We start from the raw sequence: 27,569 nt of genomic DNA, 5'->3' as shown, positions 1-27,569 counted from the left end.
TTATCACTTCTAACATTCTTTATGCTTAAACCTAATTGTTTTTCAACTTGTACTTTAAACCTCTCAAACACCACTACAACTTCACTCTTTAATTTCAAGAAAAACACCCAGCACATCCAGGAATAATCATCAATGAAGAGGATAAAATACTTGCTTCCATTTAGGGATGGTATTTGCATAGGTCCACACACATCCGTATGGACAAGTTGCAGCTTTTCACTAGCTCTCCAGGCCTTGTTTACAGGAAAGGGAAGTCTGCTCATCTTGCCAAATTGACAAGTAGAATAAATGGTTTTGTTTTCACCAATTTCAAGCAGATCATAGACCAATTCTTTGGTTTGAGTTTCCCTAAGGCTATGGTAGTTTAAGTGGCCTAATCTCTTATGCCATAAGTCAGTCTCATCTAAACTCACAACATGTGTTTCTATGTCAGGTTTGTTCAGCCTAATGGGAAAAAAATTTCCCATCATTCTAACCTTCATTAATTCATTCCCTTCACTGTCCAAGATTGTGCAAAACTGATCTTGGAAATGCAGGGCATATTTCCTCTCCATCATTTGACCAACACTCAAGAGATTGTGACTTAAACTAGGCACATACAAGACATTGGAAATGAGTTTGATACCTGATTTTGTTTGTACAGCAACACCTCCTCTCCCTTTCATAGCTACAAATTCCCCATTACCAACCTTAACCTTGGAATGGTAAGACTTGTCCAAATTCACAAAGTCTTCCAAGTTTGCTGTCATGTGATTTGTGCAACCACTATCTATCAGCCAATCATCATTTTGAGCTTGAACAACACTGCATGAGGCCACAAACAACTGCTCTGGATCTAAGTTTGGCTGCTGGTCCTCCACAATCTGAGCTTGCGGTGTTGACTGAGTTGGTTTGCTTTTACATACCTTTTCAATGTGACCATATTGCTTGCATGATATACACTGAACATTAGGCCTAAACCAGCACCTCTTTTCACTATGCCCCTTCTTCTTGCAGTGAGCACATGGTGGAAATTCTTTCCCTCCAGTCGGTTTATTCCACTGGTTTCCCATTCTCTCCTTTCCTTTCTTTTCTCCTGCAGGTCTTTTGCTTCCACTCTGGCCTGGTTTACCTTTGAATCCAGCCACCATTGCACCTTCAGTAGTGTCCCCTTGCCTCAACAATCTCCTTTGTTCTTGAGCTTGCAGGGCATACACCAAATCAGTGAGGGTGATTTGTGTCAAATCATAAGAATCCTCAAGTGAGGATATCTTAGATTCAAACCTTTCGGGTAGACTAACAAGAACCTTTTCAACTATCCTTTTATCTGTCATCTCCTCTCCCATTAATCTGATTTTGTTTACCACATTCATCAACCTATCCACATACTCTTTTACGGTTTCAGACTCCTGCATTTTCAGCATCTCAAACTCCCTCCTCAAGTTTAGCACCTACATACCCTTTGTTGTATCACTACCACCGAACTCTTCTTTGAGTTTATCCCATGCTTCCTTGGCTGACTCATATGCCATGATTCTAGTGAATACTTGCTCAGTCACTGCTGCATGGATATGGGACAAGGCTCTAGGTGATTTGGTGGCTTCTTCATCATGTACTCTAATCTGGTTCAATGTGGGGTTTGGCCCCAGTGCAAGTGGCTGTTTATCCTCTTAAACATACTGCCATAATCCTTGTCCTCTCAGGAACATTTTCATTTTGATAGCCCAAATGTTATATGATAATTCGTAAATTATACAGTTTTTATTAGACCTTTTTGTCGGATTTCAGGTACTTTCTAGTGCATTTTGACCTGAATTGTTGCTTAATTCTTTACTTTTCGTGTTTCGGGTTAAAATGGACATTTTGAGAAAATAAGGACAAAATTGGATAATTTTGACTCAGAAATTAGTGGATCTCAGAAGATAGGAGAGTTCCGGAGCAGGATAAAGCACGATGAAGCTTGTTCCCAAGGAAGAGCACCGACAATCGAAGAATCGAACGAAGAAGCAAGCAAAGTGGCAGTTCTATAATTTTAGAACTTTTCAAGAAGCTTCGCCCCGGCGAAGGAATTGTCTTCGCCGCGGCGAAGTAAGCCAGGGACGAATGTGTCTGCTTCATTCTTAGCCGCGACGACAGTCATATTATTCAGTTTTGTTAAACACACAGTTTCGTGTTGTGCGTGTTTTGGTTGGGTTATTTGGACTAAGTATAAAAGAGAAACTTAGCCTTTTTCCCAGGGGTCTTCATCTTTTTAGGATTACCTACTTTTACATTTTTCTGAGTAAAACTTTAAGCTTTTTGGTTTGTTAAAGGGAGAAGATTCGGACTTTGACTAAAGGATTCATCTTTTGGGGAGATTTCTTATCTTTCATCTCAGTTTCATTATGTTGAACTTGTTTATTTCTGTTTTTCATTTTTGTATTATTGATTTAGTTATGAACTAATCTATTTTGGGTTAGGGTTTTGATGGTAGTTTGGATTTTAAATGGGTTAAGTGTTTGATTATGTTATTTTCATATGAATATGCTTTGGTTGTGTGTTACTCTGATTTTGAATGTTGTATGTGATGAACATGATGAGATTGAGAAATAATTCATGTTAGGCTTCTTGGGTAATCACCATTATAGTATTGGATGCTAGAGATAGATTCAAGAATTAATGAAATCATATTAGGATTCTTATGCTTAATGAGTTTAGAATTATTAACCTTCAATTTGTTGGGTGCGGAAGGTTAATAAGGATGAATAGGAAAACATAGCCCGAGAGGGTATGTTTAACATATTAGTGAATTCGATTTACAACCATTGCGCATGAATGTGAATATAGTGTAATTTTTAGGTTTAACCCATAAAAATCCAAACGAAGTCAAAACCCTACCCGTTTTGCTTGAATTGATATTCCGTGTTTTCATTTTGCTTTCTTAATTAAGTTTTAAATCTTTGTTTAAATTCATTGTTGTTTTTTTAATTAAAATTTGCTCCCATCAATCCAAAGAATTCGATTGCTTCAACTTGATAACATTAGGAAACTTAGTGCTTTGCTAACAATCCTCGTGGGAACGATATCCTACTCATCATTTTATTACTTGAGCGACTAGTGCACTTGCTATTTTTGCATGTTGTAAGAAACACGCATCAATATTGATCCCCATTGAAGGTTGGAGGAGATAGAGAGGTTGAAGGTTGTGCCATTGAGTCAGTTTGTGTGATGCATGGAACTGATTTATACGTAACAGGGGTTGAGAAAATGTAGAAGAAAAGATGAGATTATCAGGCCCTTAAGATCAATGAAGCTCTGATACCATTTGTTGGTTCTTGGAAGAGAAGTCCAAAAATAAAGGATGAATATTTGCAAATGAAGGAGACGGCAAAAAGACACTTCTTAGTCTATGTATTTCATTCATAAAACAGAGTCATTTATACAGACCTTTTTAACATTGTATTACCTACTGCAATATAATAAACCTATTACAAATCAACTTTAGCAGAAAACATGCACCTAATCAAGTCTAAGTCTCAACTAAACAAGACACAAAATCTGCATTTAAATGGCTAAATATCTACTCCACAACCACTGCAAAATTAACAAAATAAACATGAGCTGTAACTTTGGCTCCAAAACATATTTGAATATCCACCTGAAAGGTTGTCCCATTTCTAGCAGATTATCACCTACATCATCAACGCCACGTGATCCTCAAAGCAGAGATACTTCAAAACTTATGAGGCCTAGTCACTTGTTATGCATTTGTCTTCTTCTGCTAACAAAGTTTTGCATGAACGATTTGGGCTACTTAAAACTATGTGATAATGAAATACAACTAATCCTTATGCTAGAATGACCAACAAAATGAAATAATATATCATTTGATGATTTTCATAAGCTCTGGTAACTAGAGACTCCAAGCAGTTAGTTATATAGGAATAGATGTTTGAATTGACTTGTCATAGGAGAGCACATCCTTTCTGTTCTGTGGTTAAAGGACACAGTAGCTTCCATCAATTTCGTGACAGTTATAATCTCTCTAAGAATAACAAGAATAGATATAAACTAAAAGGAACTAACAGGAAGTGAACAATCCTTCAATGAAGGTTAAGAATTTTATTCAAACAAAGCGTTCACAGTAACTGTGATGAAGTAAAATTGTTTATTCCAATGTTTTTGGTGTCATATAATAAAATACTTGGTCCTGCAGGGATATTTTTCCTCGTGAGCCCTTTAAGGTCTCTTATAGATCTTTTTTCCAAGGACATGTTTAGGGGCCTACTTTACTAAGAATGCCACATGAACTAATTTGTGCCTAGTTGCTTTTTATTTGTCTTCATAATTCACTATTTTTGTCCAGCCTACTTTCTGAATCTCATGAACTTAATTTTAAGTTATTGAATAACTAGATCTCTAGAAATTCAATCATATGTTAAATGGATAAAATGAAAAGACATTTCTTCAACATTGTAGGCTGTGATTTTATATACTAGTACTAGATATTTTTTTCCCTCAATTCTGTACGTAAAATTAGCACGGTCCATAAAGAACACAACAGTTCATGAAAGTGAAAATGTTTATATTTTCTTTTGCATTTACAAAATCAAAGTCTATGTGCGAAATTATATTACATCATCTGTTAACAATCTTAAGTGTAAAAGAGTCCTTGTTTTCAAGATCTTTTCAGTATCCAAATATAAGTGTTTGTTCACATTGAAGTACAAGAAGGATAGAAGAAAAGCTTCTGAAGTGTGGAAGAAAAGCTGATGAAGGTTTATGCAATGTTGAAGGTTTATGCAGTCACGTTTGAGGGAGCATGTTGACTATAAAGTAAAAGTCAAAATCTGGTATTGATTAATAAGCTGCCATTTCTTGTATAACTGATTACTGTTAAATCAGTTAGTGTCGTAGCCTAATATAAAAAGTTGTAATCTCTACTTTACTATTAAGGATCAATACTAAAAACACAATCTCTTCTTCCTCTTAGATACTCTGTTTTTCCGCCCTATTTTGTTTTCATTTTCATGGTATCAGAGCAATACAACCTTCTTTTGGTAATGTACCATCTTACTATGAAGACTCCACTCCTCACTTACCAAGTAGACACTCTTATAATGTTCTGTTCCTTTCAATAGTAATGGGGGAGGTCAATTTTCTTATACTGGTCCTACTAACTTCAATGGTACTAGCGGAGTTCAAATGTCCTATAATGGTTCTGCCCCTTTTAATGGAAATGGTCCTGCTCATTTCAATGGTGTTGGTGGTGTTTACAATCAATCAACTAGTGCTCAACAAGCACACAATACACAATATGGGGCTCAAACTGGTGTTCATCTTTCTCCTAATGTTGTCAACACTTCTACATTTGGAGTTCCTAGCCAGCAGCCTACTGGTTCAAGTCCAGCTCATTTTGCATCTGCTGGATCTACAACTTACTCACATCCTGTTGACATACCATCTTTACATCATAACAATACAGCAGCAACACTCCTCACACAATAGAATCAGCAGTTCACTCTTGCAACATCACTAACCCCAACTGATCCAATGTGGTATATGGACTCTGGGGCTACTGATCATGTCACTGTAGATTTGAACCACCTGCATATTAGTAAGAACTACAATGGAGGTGATCAACTTTAGGTTGGGAGTGGTGAGTATCTCAACATTTCTCATACAGGTCATACCTTTATTCCTAGTAACCTGTACTCTAAATGCTTGCATCTTAAAGATATTCTTTGTGTTCCTAAAATCACAAAAAACCTGTTAAGCATCTCCAAGTTTACCAAAGATAACAATGTGATAGTTGAATTTGATGCTAATTGTTGTATTGTAAAGGACAAGTCCACAGGAGCAATGTTGTTGCAAGGAGACCTTAAAGGTGGCTTGTACCAGCTAAATTATCTCCCCATTCAGACCTCCTCCAGCCCCTTTATGACCAAAAATCAAATTTCTTCTCAACTAGCCTCTATTAACTCTGTTACCAACATCAAACCAGTCTGCTTTGATTCTCAGAATCATTCCATGTGCTGTAATAAGACAATTAGTTCTTTAGAGTCAAATAGTTGCCTTAAAGGTCCATCTGATGTTTCATCTGTTGTGTTGAATAATGAAAGCTGTTATCAACCTGTATTGAGTGAGTCCTGTGTCACCAATGGTTCTCAATGTATCTCTTCTATTGATAATAAAACTAAGGATGATAGGTTTATGATTTTTGATAGTACTACTACATTTCCTCCATCTGATTGTTCACAAGCTTCTGCTAATGTTATTTCATCCTGCTTAAGTTCCGATGCTTCTATGAATGAGACTATTTTTACTACATCTATTCATTCACATAGAAATGACGTCTTATTTAATTTCCAACACCCATGACTCTGATTATGGTCTATGGCACAAACGGTTAGGACATCCAAACTCCAAAATCCAGCAACAAATTTTATCAGACCTGCATATCAAATTTCCCTCCAACTTAAACACCTCATCTAGTTCTAACCTTACCTTTTGTGATGCTTGCCAATTATGCAAATTGCACCAAAACAGTTTTCCCATTTCACAGTCTCATGCCATTACCCCTTTAGAATTAATACATAGTGATGTTTGGGGTCCAGCCCTTTGCATTTCAGTTAAAGGTTTTAGATACTATATTAAGTTCCTAGATGACTACAGTAGGTTTACATGGCTATTCCCTCTCAAAACCAAAGCTGAAGTAAGGCCAATTCTTATCAAATTTCATCATCTTGCTGAAAGACAATTTGATTGTAAAATTAAAAGCTTGCAATCTAACCAAGGAGATGAATATAAGGCTTTTCTTCCATACTTAACTGAACAAGGTATTCAAGTTAGATACTCATGTGCATATGTTCATCAACAAAATGGTAGGAGTGAAAGAAAGCATAGACATATTGTAGAGTTAGGTCTTACACACCTTGCTCATGCATCTATGCCCTTGAAATTTTGGTGGCTTGCTTTTGAGATAGCTGTTTATCTCATAAATAGAATGCCTACTGCCACACTTCATAACATTTCACCCTATCAAGCATTATTTCATCCAGTTCCTATTTATGATAGCTTAAGAGTTTTTGGATGTTCTTGTTTGCCTTTCCTTAGGAGCTTTAACAAGCACATGTTTGATTTCCATACGGTCAAGTGTACTTTTGTAAGCTACAGCCTAATCCACAAAGGATATAAGTGTTTAAAACCTGATGGATAGATTGTCATTACTCCTAATGTTCAATTTAACGAGTTTGAGTTTCCCTTCGCCCTCACTACTCCAAGCTCTTCATCTCAAACTTAGTCCTCCACTCTAGACACTCAAACCACCACGAAAATTTCATTCTTTCCTCCTATGGTCACTTCCAATTCTCTTCAACCATCAACTAGCATAGCTTCACCTACAGTCCCTTGCTCCTTGGATAAGTCCTGCTCAGCTCATGCAACAAATGGTAAGAATTCTTCTCTTAACCATATGATATCCACTGATACCATTCAACAAAATTCTCCCCATACCACTAACACAAACACTACAGCCTCATCTTTACAACCTTGTCAACTTATAGTTGATCTCACATCTTCCCAATTTTCTAACAAAACAGCTACCTCTCCTTGTACCAAAACCCATATTCAATCCTTAGATAATCAAACCAGTATTTTTTCTCCCATTACCACTCCAAATACTGACACTAAACACAAATCTTTTTCAACTAACCACTCATCCATCTCACCATGTCCAAATCAACCTATAAACACTAAGACCTTATCTCTGTCACCCTGTCAGCTTGTTGTTGATCTTACTACTTCTCAGTTCCTTAATATAACAGGTGTTTTGAATCACAACATAGTTCACATGATTAGTTCACAGTCAGTACAGGTGTTTTGGATAATTCAACTCTTAACAAATCCTATGCATCTTCTGTTGTTTCTCATGTTGCTCTAGCATCTTCAAACATGCCTCCCATGGTTACAAAAGCTAAATCAGCTGCTTGGTTACAATTGGAAACTTCTAATCAAGATGATATTCATCTTGCTTACTTACTTGATAGGTCTGCAACTCCTGAGCAAAAATTTAAGTCAGTTTTTGATACACTTGATGGGTCTAAAGCTCCTGAACCAAAATTCATGTCAGTTTCTGATACACTTAGCAATCGATTATAGTTGGTAACTCACAATCCAGATGATATTCATCTAGCTTTCTTAGTTGATGGGTCTGAAGCTCCTGAACCAGAAACCAAGTCAGTTTCTAATGCACTTAGCAGTAGCAATTGGAAGGCTGCTATACAAAGCAAGTTTGATGCTCTTATTCACAACAATACTTGGACTCTTGTACCCTCATCTTCAGATATGAATGTTGTTAGAAATAAATGGGTGTTTTGCACAAAATTCAATGCTGATGGTTCTCTTTAGAAGTACAAAGCTAGATTGGTTGCCAAGGGTTTCCAACAAACCCCTGGCCTTGATTACTTTGAGACCTTTAGTCTAGTGATCAAACCATCAACTATACGAATTATTCTAACCATTGTAGTTACAAATGGCTGGGATATTCAATAGATTGACATCAATAATGCATTTTTAAATGTGGTACTAACAGAAAATGTCTTTATGCAACAGCCTCTAGGTCTTGAACATCAATCATTTCCAAAGGTTCTTTGAAAGTTAAATAAGGCCTTATATGTCTTAAACAGGCTCCTAGAACATGGTTTGAAAAGTTGAAATCTGCTCTTCAGCAAAAAGGGTTCCAAAACTCTATTTCAGACTCAATTCTCTTCACTCTTCAGCAAGCTTCAGGTTCTACCTATGTACTTGTGTATGTTGACGACATACTAATCACTAGTTCAGATGCAATATTTATCACTCAGTTGATGAAAGATCTCAACAATGATTTTGCTTTAAATACCCTTGGGTCACTCAAATACTTTCTCGGTTTGGAAGCAACTAGGACATTTGTTGGTATTCATCTAAAGCAGTCCAAATAAGTTGTTGATCTTCTTATTAAAACCAAGATGAGGGAAGCACATACTTGCTCTACTCCCATGAATGTTGGGATAAAATTGAGTTTAATCAATGGTGAACCATTTCAGAATCCTAGTTTATATAGGAATACGATTGGTGCATTACAATATTTGACCCTTACAAGACCTGATCTAAGTTTCACTGTGAATAAGCTGAGTCAATTTTTACAAGTCCCCACTGAACTCCACTGGCAAGCTTGCAAGAGGGTGCTACGATATATTAAAGGTACTATCCACTATGGCTTATTTCTCAAACCAGCAAAGGCATTACATATTGAATGCTATGCTGATGCTGATTGAGGTGGAAATCTTGAAGATCGGAGATCAACCAGTGGTTATTGTGATTATTTAGGACCAAATTTGATTCAATGGAGTTTTAGAAAATAGAAAGTAGTTGCTCTTTCCTCCACTGAAGCTGAATATAGAGCCCTAGTTCATACGGCAACAGAGGTAGCTTGGTTAGAGAGTTTGTTTACTGAATTGGGCTTGGTTTTTCACACTACTCCAGTCATTTAGTGCGATAATGTTAGTAAAGCTCTTGTATATAATCCTGTGTTTCATGCTAGGACCAAACACATTGAAATTGATGCTCATTACATTAGGGAGCAAGTTTTAGCCAAAAAGGTAGCCATTCAATAAGTTCCTTCTAAGTTACAAATAGCTGATGTTCTCAAAAAGGCTTTATCAGTTGGTCAATTCACTGATCTAAGGGCAAAGTTGAATGTCAGTATACTTGGTGAAGACTGCAGCTGGGAAGATTGCTATTTGCGGTCAACAGCTTGTTGTTCTAATTCTGATTTTTTTTTTAGCTCCAACTGTATTAACTACACTTGCAACAAGCATTTTTTAGTGCTGATCAGTAATCACAGATTAGTACAGCCATGATGAAGTTTTATGCAGTCACAGATTAGTATTGCTCAGTAATCACAGATTAGTAAATCAATGATGAAGTTTTATGCAATTATGTTTGACGGACCATATTGAAGTACAAGAAGGATGGAAGAAAAGCTGCTGAAGTGTGGAAGAAAAGCTGTTGAAGGTTTATGTAGTGTTGAAGTTTTGTGCAGTCACGTTTGAGGGAGCATGTTGACTATAAAGTAAAAGTCAAAATCTGATATTGACTAATACGCTGCTGTTTCTTGTATAATGATGCGTGTTTCTTACAACATGCAAAACTAGCAAGTGCACTAGTCGCTCAAGTAATAGAGTGATGGGTAGGATATCGTTCCCACAAGGACTGGTAGCAAAGCACTAAGATTCCTATGGTGTTAACAAGTTGAAGTAATCGAAAATCTTGGATTTGTGGGAGCAATTTGTAATTGAAAGAAAAACAAAATAAAATCTAACAAGTAATAAATTCTTAAAAAGAAAAGGAAATGGAACTCAGAGATTCAATTTAATTAAAACGGGTAGGGTTTTGACTTCGTTTGGATTATTTATGGGTTATACCTAAAAGTTACACTATTTTCACATTCACATGCAATGGTTGTAAATCGGGTTCACTACTATGATAACATACCCTCTCGGGCTATGTTTTCCTATTTATCATTATTAACATTCCGCACCCAACAATTTGAAGGTTAATAACTCTAAAACATGAAGCACAAGAATCCTAAATTGATTTCATTAGTTCTTGAATCTATCTCTAGCATCCAATACTATAATGGTTATTACCCATGAAGCTTAACATGAATTATTTCTCAATCTCATCATGTTCATCACATACAGCAATTAATTTCAGAGTAACACACAACCACAGCTTATTCACATGAAAATAGCACAAACATAAACTCAACCCATTTCAAATCCAAACTACAATCAAAACCCTAACCCATAGAAGATTAGTTCATAGCTAATTTAACAGAATAAAAACGGAAAATACAAGTAAACAGAATAAACATAATGAAACTAAGATGAAAGAATAGAAAACTCCCCAAAAGATAATTCTTCCAGTCAAAATCTGAACTTGTTATCTAACAATCCGAAAAATCCAGCTTTTTCTCTCTAGGAAATGCAAAGACGGCTAACCTAACAGCTCGGAACCCCTTCTAAAAAGTTAAAGTTTTTCTTTTATACCTAGTCCTAAAAACCCAGTCAAAAACACGCACACACGAAACTGTGCGTTTACAAAACTGAAAATTTTAACTGTCGCCGCGGCGAAGAATGAAAAATCCACATTCGACTCTGCCCAACTTCGCCGCGGCGAAGACAATTTCTTCGCCGGGGCGAAGCTTCTTCAAAAGTTCTGAAATTTACAGAACTGCCACTCTGCTTGCCTCTTCGTCCGATTCTTCGATTTTCGACTCTCCACCTTGGAAACAAGCTTCATCGTGCATTGTCCTACTCCGGAACTCTCTTATCTTCTGAAATCCTTCAATTCTGAGTCAAAACTGCCAAGTTTTGCCTTTATTTGCTAAAAGAGTCCATTTTAACCTGAAACACGAAAAGTAGAGAATTACGCACCAATTCAGGTAGAAATGCACTAGAAAGTAATTGAAATCCGACAAAGAGATCATATAAAAACTGTATAATTTACGGATTATGATATAACTAATTACTATTAAATCAGTTAGTACCGCAGCCTAATATAAAAAGTTGTAATCTCTACTTTACTGTTAAGGATTAATACAGAAAACACATTCTCTTCTTCCTCTTCAATACTCTCTGTTTTTCTACCCTATTTTGTTTTCCTTTTCAATTCATGACTCAGTCCTTGAACAAGAGAAGATGATGCCGAGTGGTGACATGTTGTTATAGAACTTAGTAAAGCCTTCTCTAACTCTTTAGGCATGTGACCTCGGGCCAATGAAATGACGTACTCCAAGAGGGTACTATCACAGAACAATGTGATGGTTCCATTGCTTGGAAGACCAAACCCTTCCTCGGGCATTCTCAAGAGCTCCACGAGGACATTTTGACTCAAATACTCCAAGAGAACCATGAACCTCTTCTTATCAATTGTATACACACAAAAATGGCCTTTATTAGCAACAAAACTTCTTGGATATGAGATTCTCCTTCACTTTGCAGAAGCCATTCTGTAACACCCCAGCCCACTATCGACCCAACACAGTCAAGATACTGTCTGTTTTGACAGCCTAAGTTGACACAACCCGTCCCGAATTTCCTCATCCCGTAGGATCCGGGCGCTCCCACAAGACTCAGATACCCGAGACGTGCCATGTAGAAAAACTGCGAAAACTGTTTAAAGACATACTTTTCCTGAATAACATCATAGTATTTCCATTTCCAACATCTCAAAAAAAGACATGCATCATCTTTCGTTTTACAAAAGAAAAGAGTTAAGGAAACTTGTGGTATCAGGTTTTCCACTTATACTACACATTCCAAAATATGTAAGAAAAGGAAATACATGAAGGAAAACACGAGTTCTTGAAACGAAAGTCCAAATTTTACAATGCGACATAAATATAAAACCCACATAAAAGATGTCAATGCGTGGCACAACCCTGAGCGGAGACTCACTGCTCGGCAACGAGCTCAGGAGGTCCTGGTGGGGGGGGAAAAACATTTAAAAAGGGGTGAGCTGAAACTCAGTGAGTGGGGAAAGGGGGGAAGTTTGCAAAACATTCGTCAACACAAGTGGCATGCAATGGTTCTTTAAATACAGAAAACAACATGATTCCATTGAACATTCTTTTATGTGTGGCCATCATTCCATGTATGCATGCATAACTCATTTCTAATTGTTCTAAGTATTATAATCTGATCAATTAAACTGACAACACATTTCTGAATCCTAGCTCATCACTAATGCTGAAAATTCTTTTATGAGAACTTAAAGAATAGCTGTAAATGCTTATGCTTCTAAAGACGATGTTTCTATAAACATGCACAACCAACTGTTTCATATAACTAATGCAAACTATCCATAAGTACTGAAAACTGAAGACTATAACTGATACTGAAACTGTAGGCTGGTATCTGAAAACTTTAAACTGATATCCTGTTTCGAAGCGTAAACTGATACTAAAGGTTCTACCACAACTAGTACCCTGGGGAAAAATCTCGATACCTGGTGGGCATCCACACAAGCAGAGCTGGGAAAACATCTCAATACCGGCAAGATCTATCATCGCGGGGCAGAGCCTGAAGAAAACCATCTCAATACCTGGCGGACAAACTCAACGCCCAAGAGAGCACTAAATATCTCAATACGCATGCGCAGAGGCTGAAGACCAAATATCTCAATACCGCCGGAATCCTGCATCGCGTGGGCAGAGCTGAAACTGGGGGAATGTGGTACTTGTAGGGTGGTTTGTAAGCCATACTATACTTATTCTTAACCCAATAATTTATTTCTTCAAAACATAGGCCTTTATAAAATTATTAAAACATTATGAAATAATTTATGGTAGTGTATTCTGGGCTAAAATGTAAGTAAAGACAAGTAATGAATAAACATGGGGCCAAAGAAACTTTACACAATTATTAAATAAATCTACAATTCACGTGACAGGCACTTCCACAAAACTGGATGCATCATAGTTTCAATACACCCTCAGTACTCTTAAGCGTAGCACTTAAACCCTGACAAATGTAACATGTAATTATAACAAGGTGCACTCATGTAGTCTCATAGACATGAAAAGCAGGGGCTTGCTTTAATGCTTCAGACTCAAGCAAACACACAAAAGAATATCAATTTTCTATAGCCGTAATATTTGACTACTGAACTTGTAGAAAATTATCAGATATTCAGTTTTCTATTGAACCCCATATGTTCTGAACTTTCAGATCCCAACTTTACAAATATTTTCGATCATGACTCCTAGTCCACTCTCACAGTTCATCCTGCTAAGTAATTATTGTAAGGCAATTTCTTTAAAGCAAATGAAGTTTAGAACTTTGCTCATATGAAGAAAATCTATATAAAAAACACCATCCAACTATTTTACATAACGTTCAAACAACTTTAGAAAAGGGAATAATATGTTAAGGAGCTATTCAATGCATTCTCTTTCAACTATTTGACCGAATATCAAACAAGCAAATAATAAATGTTTATAACCTTTATCATTAACACCCAATTGGAATACACGGTTGCCCATAAGATATTTTGTGTAACTTGTAATCAACTTGATTAATATCAGGACACTCCAACAGCAAATACAGGTTCCATAAATACTTGAAATAAGGTTTTAAGAGTTCATCACATAAGGACTTATATCACAATAAAGGCATCTAAAAACCTTTCTCAAACATAGCAAACAATCATCTTTACCGAATTAGGAAGTTTATCAATATAATTATGAAACCCAGATTTTATGATCACCAAAATAATAATTATCCTACAAAACAAGGGTTATAGCAAAAAATATAATATATAAAGAAACCTTAATCCCAAGGAATGTCATAACAATCATAAATGAGAAGTACCCTTTTTTTTTTTTTTTGACTTTTAAGACTTACTATTTCAGACTCTATCAAAACTATTATCATTACAACAAATAGCATGCAAACGTAATTGTTCATAACAATTAATCTTATTTAAAAAATCCCAGCAACTTACCAAAACACATGCCAACCTAATACACAACATTAAGAGACCAATTAAAGCAATTCTTCTACAATAAAATATATCCCAAATCCAGCCGAAGCATGGAGAAACAAGCAACTCACACAAAATTCACATATAATCCAAAAACTCATCAAAACATTAAACTGTAGACATAAGTCTTAAGCTTTTAAGAAAGATCTAATGACATGCAACACAAGACCAGACTGATGCAGTATCACTTTTTCTATGTTCAGCGAACACATGCAAGCAAAATACACTCCATTTTAAGCACCAAATTAAACAACAAACATTTATCCAAAGCATGGAAGGAAAGCAAGTTCGGCAAGCTTCAAATTCAGCTCAAAACTCATCAAAAAGCAAAAATGGCCAACTATATTTAACATGCAAACATAAATCTGAATTTTTGAGAAAACTTTCATTTGATCCACTACACTAAAAAAATTCAGCTCAACCCGAAATACCCAGCTGCCCCAAGCACCACCTTCTCTTCACCTCATTCTCCCTCATTATCTTTTTCTTTCCCTCCTCCTCGGCCGAGTCCTCTTTCCTTCTTCCTTCTTTTTTCTTCTTTTTTCCCTTCTCTCTTCCTTTCTCTCTTTTTTTCTTTTCTCGGTTTTCTTCTCCCCACTTTCTTCTTCTTATTTGGGTGAGCGACCCAAATTTATAAAACAATTTTTTTTTTCTTACAATAGCCCCAATTCTCTTAATTCTATTTAACCCTGCCACATCATCTTTTCCTACAAAAACATCCAGATTTGTGCCTTGTACATGCAAACCCAACATGTTCCATTTCTAATTTTCACCACTAACCAAACTTTAAAATTTGACAGAAAAGTCCTCCTATAAACAAAACCAAGGGATAATATATTATTAGAATGGGGTTTACAACTTTCCCCCTTAATAAATTTCGTCCTCGAAAATTAATATGAGTAATACACGGATATGGGTCCTTTAGTCTAGCAACACATTCTCTAGTACACACCCTCATTAATAAAGTTTCCTATAAGATGACTACCATCAAGTACACACCAACGAATCTCTAACTCTCGGTTGGCTGCTTAGAAAACAATCGAATGTGTAAAATTAGGATTAATCAATTACGATTCTCACGCTCAAAGTAGATAACATACCCGTGTCCACACCTGGAGTGGCTTGGGCATTTTGTTGTGTCAAGGCGACACACGGGCCTGAGTTTGGGGTCGCTCAACTCTTTTGTTGCCCACTACTACTATTTGCAATCCTGCCCTGTGCCCCTTGAACCTGAAACCTCTCTGAACCGGTCTTGATGACACTACACCTGAGTCGAATAGGACAATTCCTCTTAGATGGCCACTTTGCCCACAATGATAACAACCTGAGGACCTTCCCGACACTGTCCAAATGAAATCTCCCACACTCGTTGCATGACTCGTTGATCCCCACTACTACCAAAACTCGGTTGCTACATACTTGGAACCTTCTATTCCAATTATCACTACCCATGACAACTGACCCGGACCTGTCTCTGATCTTGTCCTGGACTACTAGAAGTCCCAGAAAAAAACTACCTCTCTTTTCTGATTCCTATTACTAGGGCCATCAACTAACTCCGGTTACTACGTTCGGTCTTCGTGGCTCTCTCTATCAAACTCTCCCAAATTACTCTCAACTCTCATAGCTATCTCTGTCAATTTCCCAAACTCTGAGTAGCAGTGTGAGGCCACTATTGTTCTGATCCTACCTCTAAGGCCCTGCTCAAATCTCCTACATTTTGCTCTCTCATCTCCAGCTAAGTGGGGCAAAACGGATACTCAATAAACTTAATCAAATATTCCTCACTGACATATTTCCTGTGTTGTTGATAAAACTCTGCTTAGATCCTGATACACTATAGGAAAATAATGATCGAAGAACTCTGATGAATTGGCCCAAGTAATTGTTGTCGGTCCTATATCTAGGTTGTACTGATCTCCACCAATGACGAGCCCTACCTTTAAGTAGAAAGGTAGCAAACCGTAGTTTTTGGTCATCAGTACACTCCATCATCCCAAATACTTTAATTGTCTGATCATCCAAGAGTCGGCATCTGTGGGATCTCCCGTCCCCTCAAAGTCTATTGCCCCTAATTTCTCGCTCTCTCTATAGTTTTTCCTTCTCCTTGACGTCCAGGCATCCTATCCTGCACTACCTAGTCATCCGTTGAGCTAGCCTATCCATAGTCGCTCCATGTATCCCTATCACCTTGGAGCCCTACATTTTGTTCACTCATTGGTCCTTCCTCACATTTGATCGGCATCTGATTCCTCCTGGGGTCCCTGAGGTCCTGACCTATAGGCATCGACTCTTCTACTCTCTCTTCCCTAGGCTCACTCACCTCCTGAGCACTCTAGGAACTAATAATTCTCTCACGGATTTCGTGCGAGGTGGCCACGTTGACTCATCTGATATCTACAAAACATAAACAAATTGTTTCTAAAATAAAACTCAGGGACAGAAATAAACTTCATTAAGGGACAAAATGGCATGCTAAAATTTTCAAAAAAAATGCCCTTAAAATCGAAAACCATGCTCTGATACCAAGTTGAAACAACCGTCCGAATTTCCTCATCCCGTAGGATCCGGGCACTCCCACAAGACTCGGATACCCGAGAGTGCCATGTAGAAAACTGCAAAACTAGTTTAAAGACATACTTTTCTGAATAACCTCATAGTATTTCCATTCCAACATCTCAAAAAAAGACATGCATCATCTTTCGTTTTACAAAAGAAAAAGTTAGGGAAACTGTGGTATCAGGTTTTACTTATACTACACATTCCAAAATATGTAAGAAAAGGAAATACATGAGGAAAACACGAGTTCTTGAAACGAAAGTCCAAATTACAATGCGACATAAATATAAAACCACATAAAAGATGTCAATGTGTGGCACACCCGAGCGGAGACTCACTGCTCGGCACGATCTCCGGAAGGTCCTGGGGGGGGGAAAACATTTAAAAGGGGTGAGCTGAAATACTCAGTGAGTGGGGAAAGGGGGGAAGTTTGCAAAACATTCGTCAAACAAAAGTGGCAGCAATGGTTCTTATAAAATACAGAAAACAAAGATTCCATTGAACATTCTTTTATGGTGGCAGCTAATCATCATGTATGCATGCATAACTCATTTATTGTTCTAAGTATTTATAATCTGATCAATTAAAGACAACAATTTCTGATCCTAGCTCATCACAAAGCTGAAAATTCTTTATGGAACTAAAGAATAGCTGTAAATGCTTGTCTTCTAAAGACGATGTTTTCTATAAATCATGCTACAACACAACTGTTTCATATAACTAATGCAAACTATCCATCAGATACTGAAAACTGAAGCTATTAACTGATACTGAAAACTGTAGGCTGGTATCTGAAAACTTTAAACTGATCCTGTTCGAGCAGTAAACTGATACTAAAGGTTCTCACCACAACTAACCCTGGGGAAAAATCTCGATACCTGGTGGGCATCCCACACACAGGCAGAGCGGGAAATACATCTACATACCGGCAAGATCTATCATCGCGCGGGCAGAGCCTGAAGAAAACATCTCAATACCTGGCGGACAAACTCAACGCCCAAGCAGAGCACTAAATATCTCATACGCATGCGCAGAGCCTGAAGACCAAATATCTCATACCCAGCGGAATCCTGCATCGCGTGGGCAGAGCCTGAAACTGGGGGAATGGGTACTTCGTAGGGTGGTTGTAAGCCATACTATACTTATTCTTAACCAATACATTATATTTCTTCAAAACATAGGCCTTTATAAATTATTAAAACATTATGAAATAATTTATGGTAGTGTATTCTGGGCTAAATGTAAGTAAAGACAAGTAATGAAATAAACATGAGGGAGCCAAAAGAAACTTACACAATTATAAATAAATCTACAATTCACGTGACAGGCACTTCCACAAAACTGGAGCTCATAGTTTCAAATACACCCTCAGTACTCTTAAGGTAGCACTTAACCTGACAAAATTGTAACATGTAATATTAACTAAGGTTTGCACTCCATGTAAGTCTCATAGACATGAAAAGCAGTGGCTTGCATTTAATGCTTCAGACTCAATGCAACACACAAAGAATATCAATTCTATAGCGAATATTTGACTACTTGAACTTGTAGAAAATTATCAGATTATCAGTTTTATTGAACCCATATGTTTCTGAACTTTAGCATTCCAACTTTACAATATTTCAGTCATGACTCCTAGTCCACTCTCACACGTTCATCCTGCTAAGTAATTATTGTAAGGCAATTTCTTTAAAGCAAAGAAGTTTAGAACTTTGTCTCATATGAAGAAAATCTAATAAAAAAAACACATCTCACTATTTACATTAACGTTCAAAAAACTTTTAGAAAAGGAATAATATGTTAATGGAGCTATTCAATGCATTCTCTTTCAACTATTTGACGAATATCAAACAAAGCAATTAATAATTGATAACCTTTTATCATTAACACCCAATTGGAAATACACGGCTTGCCAATAAGATATTTTGGTTAAAACCTTGTATCAACTTGAATAATATCAGGACACTTCCAACAGCAACATACGGTTCCAATACTTGAAATAAGGTTTAAGAGTTCATCACATAAGGACTTATATCACAATAAAGGCATCTAAAAACCTTTCTCAAACAATAGCAAACAACTCATCTTTACCGAATTAGGAAGTTTATCAATATAATTTGAAACCCAGATTTTATGATCACCAAAAATAATAATTTAATCTTACAAAACAAGGGGTTATAGCAAAAATATATATATATAAAAGAAACCATTAATCCCAAGGAATGTCATAAATCATAATGAGAAGTACCCTTTTTTTTTTTTTTTGACTTTTAAGACTTACTATTTCAGACTTCTATAAACTATTTCTCATTACAACAAATAGCATGCAAACGTAATGTTCAAACATTTATATCTTATTTAACAAAATCCCAGCCACTACCAACACACTGCCCAACCTAATACACACATTAAGAGACAATTTAAAGCAATTCTTCTACAATAAAATAATCCCAAATCCAGCCGAAGCATGGGAGAACAAGCAACTCACACAAAATTCACATAAATCCAAAAACTCATCAAAACATTAACATGCAGACATAAGTCTAAGCTTTTAAGAAAGATTAATGACATGCAACACAAGACCAGATTGATGCAGTATCACTTTTCTATGTTCAGCCGAACACATGCAAGCAAAATACACTCCATTTTAAGCACCAAATTAACCAACCAAACATTTATCCAAAAGCATGGAAAGGAAAGCAAGTTCGGCAAGCTTAAATTCAGCCAAAACTCATCAAAAAGCAAAAATGGCCAACTTATTTAACATGCAAAATAAATCTGAATTTTTTGAGAAACTTATTGATCCACTCACACTAAAAAAAATTCAGCTCAACCCGAAATACCCAGTTGCCCCAAGCACCATCCTTCTCTTCACCTCACTTTCTTTCCCTCATTTATCTTTTTCTTTCCCTTCCTCCTTCGGCCGACGTCCTCTCTTCCTTCTTCCTTCTTTTCTCTCTTCTTTTCTCCCTTCTCTCTCTTCCTTTCTCTCTTTCTTTTCTTTTTCTCGGTTTTCTTCTCCCCACTTTCTTCTTCTTCATTTGGGTGAGCGACCCAAATTTATATAAAACAATTTTTTTTTTCTTACAATAGCCCCCAAATTCTCTTAATTCTAATTTAACCCTGCCACATCATCTTTTCCTTACAAAAACATCCAGATTTTGTGCCCTTGCTACATGCAAACCCAACAGTTTCCATTTCTTAATTTTCACCACTAACCAAACTTTAAAATTTGACAGAAAAGTCCCTCCTTATAAACAAAACCAAAGGGAATATATATATTATTAGAATGGGGTTTTACATAAGTGGTCCGACTCCAAAGCCCAGCCCCTCACAGTTTGGTTTTTAGGCCCAAAAACCATTGCTCAAGCCTAGAACGTGTCTTAACTATTAGGAGGTTCCCCTGGTATTTAACTATCTTAGGCCCCTCCTTCCCAAGCAATGTGGGATGTCTCAATCTTCCCCTCTCAGGATCTAGTGTCCTCATCGCGATCCCTCTTGGGCTAGGCGAGATCTCTTGACTATCCACACACTTGCGGTTGGGATTGGCTTTGATATCAATTGTAACACCCTAGCCCACTGCCAACCCAACACAGTCAAGATATTGTCCGCTTTGGCAACCTAGGTGGTCCGACTCTGAAGCCCAGTCCTTCACGATTTTGTTTTCAGGCCCAAGAACCCTTGCTCAAGCCCAAAAAGCATCTTAACTATTGGGGGGTTCCCCTGGTATTTAACTAGCTCAGGCCCCTCCTTCCCAAGCAATGTGGGATGTCTCACATTTTCTGCCATTTCCTTGCCAATTCAATGAGCCTTTTTGCATTGATCATGGTTGAAGATTAGAATGAGACTTTGAAAAAACTAGAACTCTTGAGTTGCAGGGCCTATGTTTTAAGTAGGATTTTGCTGCAGAAGCTAATGGCAGTTGTGAATCACAACTATGGGTGTATACGAGCTGAGCTAAGCCAAGCCGAGCTAAGTATCTAGACACTCGAGCTCAGTTCGTGATGAACAGCGTCGAGCTCGAGTTCGAGCCGAGCTCATTCGAGCTTGAATACTTAGGCTCGAGCTCGAGCTCGCGAGTATGGGTAGATACTCGAGCTTGTGCTCGAGCTTGAGTAATCGAGCTCGAGCTTCGAGTTTATTGTGAGAAGGGGGCTGTTTGTCATTTTAAAATCTTGAAAATAAAAAAAAAGTTACAAAACTTACAATTTGGCCCTTCGAGCACAATGAGGCTCGCGAGCCTATCGAGCCAAGCTTCACCTTGATCGAACTCGGCTCGATCCCTTAAACGAGCCACTTGAGCTTGAGCTCGACTCGAAGTCAATCGAGTCAAGCTCGAGCCTTTCACGAGTTAAGCTCGAGTAGCTCGCGAACTACTCGGCTCGTTTCTCATCCCTAATCACAACTTGTGATATATATATATATATATATAAAAGAAAGACAGAACCATGGATGTTGTCTTCTTGATGTTGTGATGATTTCAAGAAAGGCACACCAAACTAGATAGGTGGTTAGAAAAATGAGTGGTTGGCCACTGTCACTTTGGTTGTTACGCATTTGTTTTCTTCTGCCAGTGCAATGCATTAAAATTCCTGGACCCAGTTAAATTATGCATTAAATCTCTTTAGGCATTAAAAAAAAAAAAAATGATTCCAACAAAATCATAGGGTTTATTCATTATTGAGCAATATTCTTTTGTGAGACCAAAAGTCTAACATAGTTCCTTCTTATGAAAATAACTAATTTATGTTTTTAGCTCTTCATTTATTTCTAAGTTTCTGTCTTGTTGGTTAGATTGTATATAATATTACTCAAGTGGAACAAAAGGGATAGTTTTGCTAGCCCCATGTTTTGACTTCCTCTACTTCCTCCTTAGGATTCTGCTTGTCTCTACCGCCTGTTATATGCATCTTCTTGGTGATTCTTAATTTAATAATGAACTTATTTTGGCTATGTCCTTGAACAAGTTTAGAAGAACTAGAATTAATTAATATAAGAAAAAGATTCTCTCATCTTAGATTGGGAGCTAAAACTAAAGTACTAATTAAGGTTTGAGGTTGGCAGCTCCCAGCTTGTAGATGCTTTCTATGGTAGAAATGATATTCTAAAGATACAGCTTAAGACCACAATGTTGGAATTCTTTAACTAAATTTTGGATGTTTATGCATGTTTTCTTGTTAAAATAACCTTATGCTACTTGAAATTTTCACCTGTACGGAAAACATCAGCGTATTTGGAATCACTAAAGCATTGATATTAACAATGATACAACATAAAGATCAAGAAAGAGTGAAATATCAAGTACATAAGAATCAAGAAACTATTCTCAAGGTTGGTCATGTTGGAGTTGTCGACTACTTCAGTATTATTAAGTTACGTAGACGCATTCGGGGGTCCCGTTGCCCAGTCAACAGGTAGGGGCCTCGCTCCCCAATGAGCAGGCGGGGGGTTGTGGGGGCAACACCCCCAGGCCCGTAGGCGGTTTGGGTCTTTTCCATGTATAACCGCTGTAGGATTTCTTTAAGTTATTAATTCTTTATTGGGTTGGGCTTAGGAATAAGAATCCTTGTAAACTAGGTTTTGTCACTTAAACCTAGTATATAAAAATATTTTTCTCTTGTTATGAGTGTGATAGCAAATCATAAGGCAATTCATTCATTCATTCATTCATTCATTCATTGTAAACGAGAGAGGGGTGAGAAAATATTGCAATAATATTGACTCGACTGGACGTAGCCCGTATTGGGTGAATCAGGATAAATCGCGCGTGTTATTTTCTCTGTAGTTATTATCTGTGATTTACTTTATTGTTATTTTGTTCTCGCTGCTGTCTCTATTTCGTTCAGGTCAAACTATGTTATGCGACAAGATTAAAGCCTTCGGATAAAACTAAATGAAAAGTAAACGTAGTAATAAAAGCATTACCAATACCATACAAAAATTTGGAAAATAAAATGGTAGGTCTCTAGGATATCAATGCTAGGAACTTATTCTGTTATTTACAGTTATTATGTATTTTATACTGTATAAAAGAGAGTAAAAAACAACAAGAACAAAACAAAGTTTGCATGGTAGTACATAAATAACTATGTTCTTCAGCCAGAGCAAACTCCTTTAACCACATTATGCTAACAATTGTCCTTAGTTTAGACTTTTGAGTTGTTCTATCGTTGACAGAGTTAGACATGTCATACAAAGTGTTCCTCAGAAGCTCAAATGGGAGTATTTGGATACGGGAAAATGGAGTTGTTAAAGTAGGTTCAACTTCTTCCTTCAGCGCATCTTAGTTTAAACTGAAAATATATAATCATTTAACTTTGACCAATGGACCCGTTTATGTTTGAATAAACTTTGTTTAGATATTCAAGTACTCTGAGTACTGTCCAGTCTCTATATTGCAACTAGCCTTAACATCATGGCATACCTGTGATGGTTGTGCGAAAATATGAGACCAATTATGATGATAATTATAGACTGAATTTTGTGAAATCATGTGTATCTGATATTTCAACCTCGGTAGCCTGTGGCTGTACTGTACAAAGACTTAATTAGAAAGTTGCTAAGGCGAAATGCATTCGGTTTAGCTATGCAACTTATTTCATTCTAAATATATTCACTAGTTTACAATGAAAATAAGTAGGCTAAACGATATGCATCTACCCATAGTTTGCTGTAAAGACAGTTTGGTATCCAAAAAGTTTGAAAATGGTAATTATCCACTTTTCATCCAAATCTGTCAGTAAATTCCATTTAAAGAAAGATAATATAGTAATTTTATGTCCAACCAAAAAATAAGCTTCAATATTCGTCATTAGTTTTAAATTAATCCATAAATCCACCATTATTAAAACAACTTCAATTAATAAAAAAGTTAAACTTAATCACGCAACAAAATTTAAAGAAGTCTTCCAAAACAGATTTCACAAAAATCTTACAAACAAGATTGTACATGAAAAGTTGCAGATGAAGGAGCAGTGCGGTCAAATCGGAATCGCAGCCCTTTTACATATGCTTAAGGAGATGCTCATGAACTATTACAGTGAATGACTACTGCAGTCTTTCATTCAACCAAGATTTGCATAAACTATCAACTCCCATTAAGTCAAACTCTAATCCAAATTCATCCAGAAGTTTTGAACATTTACCATAATATCGTCGAATTGCAGTCATATTATGGTATTATAATATGAGTCCATAATATAAGTATGCACCGTCGAATGATGGACTCATATTATGGTACAGAAGTTTTGAACATTTACAAAATGCAACACCGATGTTATCAGCAGCCGCAAACAAGTGACTGGTTTCCTGTAAATTCTTGAAGAAATGTGGCAGAAGAAGATGTGCAGTGACTTGCAGTTATATAATCGATAAAAGCTTTTTCGGAGCCTTTATCTGCACCATGTTTTATTAGAGAGACTGTGTAATCCATGGAAACTGCATCACATGCCAATGTTATTGGCCCGTCACTTGATATTCCAAACTCCTCTTCAGACACCTTTAAGAGCTCAAGGAAGATGTTGTTGTTGAGATACAACAAGGGAATTTCAAAACGCTTTTGATCTGTGGTGTAGACAACAAAATGGCCTTTTCCAGCTACTGAGGGTTTGTTAGCACTATGCACATCCAGTTCTTCGTTGGTTCTTAGTAAATACATTCTTTTTTCCCCCTTGCCCATCTTCTTCAGCTTCTTTAAGTAGGTGGATTTCTTGGGGCTGATCATGCTGCCTCAGTCAGTATATTAGGCGTCTATAACTTTTATCAGGAAGAGAAAAAGATTTTTGGATTTGTTAAACCTCAAATGGTACTAGTTTTCTGTTTAGAAGCATAAAGTATGTTACTTATATAGGCAAATGATTGAGAAACAAAGACAACACTTTTAGCCATGCAGGTTCCTTCCGTTGTGAATTTTTCGATGCAAAAGAATCTAGTTAGTTATACGGGAATAGACCTGTGGGCTGTTAGCAGACGCCTGGAAAATTAACATTTCTTAGAAGAGCACATCTCTTCTGTCTTATGGTAAAGAACAAAGCGGCCCCTATCAGTTAGGGTGATGGTTATAGATACTCTCTATGACCCATGCACAAGAGTTGATATAAACTAGGAGGAAACTCACAAGAAGTGGAACTACCTTCAACAAAGGTTAAGAATTTAATTGAAAAATGACTTAGAAGGAACTGTGGTGATTTCTTCCTGAATAAGATTACATCACCAGATACTAAATGTAGATGAAGATCACCAGGAGGAATAATCTTTTTGCAAAGAGTGAAATAAGAAAAAGAATATCTATGGGAGAAACAAAACTAACATAACTACATATAATTAGGTAACTGATTGTATGCAGCTCTGCCTTCTCAGTATTATGAGTTTAATTTAATTGAACTGATTAAACAGATCTCAGGAAACTTGAATTATTAAAATGAATTTGCTAAAATGAAATTTGCATCTATCAGAATTGGTAGCAAGTTACTATAATTACCAGAAAATAAAAATTAAAAATCTCATTCACAGTCAATTTATAAAAGAAAAATTTTACTTATGAAGTTACATCAAATCAAAAGTTTATAAAAATGTATATCTGTATACAGTCAGTAAGTCTACTAGTCATTGCTGTCAAAAAAACATTGAATAGCCAAACATAAGTATTTGTTGGTGGCTTTGTCCTTGAGCAAGAGAAGATGGTGCCAAGTGGTGACATGCTGCTATGGAAGTGAGTAAAGCCTTTTCTAATCTGCAGGCATGCGTCCTTGGACCAATGAAATGACATACTCCAAGAGGCTACTATCACAAGGCAATGTGATAGCTCTATGAGTTGGAAGACCAAACTCTTCTTCAGACATTCTCCAGAGCTCTATGAAGACATTTTGGCTGAGATATTCCAAGAGAACCATGAACCTTTTCTCGTCAGTTGTATACACAACAAAATGGCCTTTATCAGCAACTAATGGATCCAGATTTGCACCACTTTTTGGATACGAGATTCTCCTGCACTTTGCAGAAGCCGTTCTCTGCCACTTCCTTGCCAGTTTGTGAAGTTTTTTTGTGTTGATCATGATAAAAAATCAGAATGAAACTTTGAACAAGCTAGAACTCTGAGTTATATAGCTTTTTTCCCTTAAGCAGGACTATGTGTTGTGGTGAGCAGAAGTCAGTGGCTAGCTGGGATATATAAATATTCACAACTATAGACAGAATCACTTATTGTTGTCTTCTTTATGTTGTGTTGATTGGAAGTAAGGCCATGTGATCAAAAAATGAATAGGTGGTGGTGATATTGGTTATAGATTTTGATTGTTGTTAACCATCAACTCTGCAGGTAGACCACTATCACTTGGTTGTTATGCATTTGTTTTCTTCTGCAAAGAGGGATGCATTAAAATCCTTAGGGCCACTTAGGTTAAGCAATTAATTTCCTAAAAGAATAGAAATAGAACAAAATCATATGGTTATCCACACCATGTTCTCTAAATTTTATATAAAAACTAACGACTAGATAAGGTTGTAGAACAAATCTTCCATGCTTATGTTAACCTACAAGGTTTGAAGAATCTGCCAACCTTTTAGGTCAGGAATTGCAAGGCACAAGCCCATGTGCTATCCTTGGGCTGTGACTATCAATGCAAAGCTATTGTAATTTTCCACGTTGAATTATATGATTTCAGATACTGAACACAAAGGAGACATAGAAAGCAACAAAAGGCAAACAAATTAACATGATTTGCAAATTGGCCGCATCCTTTTTCAAACCAAACTGCCTGAAATAAATTATGGAAATAATTTTGTGTATTTTAGATCTTCACTTGCCAAGAATCCATCAAACTGATTATGTTGCACGTAATGTTCCTCATATGGAACAAATGAGATCGTTTTGCAAGGCCCCATTTCTTGGAATATTTTTCCTAAGGATTTTACTTGTCTTTTCTTAATGTTCGATGTATTTTCATAGTGAATTCTGTTATTTATCAAGGAACTTACTTTGGGCCAAAAGAGAGTACATGACAAGTAAGTTGGTTATAGATTCTCTATAAGAACCAAAAGAGGTGACATAAACTAGGAAGAAACTCAAAAGAAGTGGAACTAGTTTCGACGAAGCTCAATAAATTCATAGAAAATTTACTTAACAGCACCTGTGTGATGACTTCTTCCTAAAGAATTATATTATATATTATCAAACAGATAGTAATTCTTGATGAAGATCAGGAATAAGAAGAATCTTGCATAATTGTGCAAACAAGCAAGACTAGAAGAATCTACCAATTTTTTAGAGCAGAAATTGCAGGGCACAAACCCATGTACTTCCTTGTGCTGTGACTATCAATGCAAGGCTATTGTAATTATCCATGTTAGAATATATGATTTAGATAATGAAAATAACAGAAACATAGAAACCAACAAAAGGCAAATAAATTAACATGATTCGGTAATCGGCTGCTTCCTCTTTCAAACCAAAGTACTTGAATAAAACT

The 27,569-nt window shown here is 36.6% G+C and overlaps 3 protein-coding genes across 3 annotated transcripts; 1 reads left to right on the top strand and 2 right to left on the bottom strand.

Moving 5' to 3' along the window:
- Positions 1 to 5,520: 5,520 nt before the first annotated feature.
- LOC116141679 lies at positions 5,521 to 8,936 on the top strand. Its single transcript, XM_031427156.1, has 5 exons — positions 5,521 to 5,593; positions 5,696 to 6,231; positions 7,819 to 8,037; positions 8,119 to 8,313; positions 8,646 to 8,936. Exons 1-5 carry the CDS (start codon positions 5,521 to 5,523, stop codon positions 8,934 to 8,936), a joined length of 1,314 nt encoding a protein of 437 aa, XP_031283016.1.
- A 15,446-nt stretch (positions 8,937 to 24,382) lies between these two features.
- LOC116141678 (auxin-responsive protein SAUR68-like) lies at positions 24,383 to 24,826 on the bottom strand. Its single transcript, XM_031427155.1, has one exon. The coding sequence runs from the start codon at positions 24,824 to 24,826 to the stop codon at positions 24,383 to 24,385; it is 444 nt and encodes a 147-aa protein (XP_031283015.1).
- A 1,003-nt stretch (positions 24,827 to 25,829) lies between these two features.
- Positions 25,830 to 26,156, bottom strand: LOC116141677 (auxin-responsive protein SAUR64-like). The gene has a single exon (XM_031427154.1). It carries the CDS (start codon positions 26,154 to 26,156, stop codon positions 25,830 to 25,832), a length of 327 nt encoding a protein of 108 aa, XP_031283014.1.
- Positions 26,157 to 27,569: the final 1,413 nt, after the last annotated feature.

Source organism: Pistacia vera, unplaced genomic scaffold (assembly GCF_008641045.1).
Source record: "Pistacia vera cultivar Batoury unplaced genomic scaffold, PisVer_v2 Contig40, whole genome shotgun sequence".
Taxonomy (NCBI): domain Eukaryota; kingdom Viridiplantae; phylum Streptophyta; class Magnoliopsida; order Sapindales; family Anacardiaceae; genus Pistacia; species Pistacia vera.
This window is presented reverse-complemented; position numbering and strand designations above follow the sequence as displayed.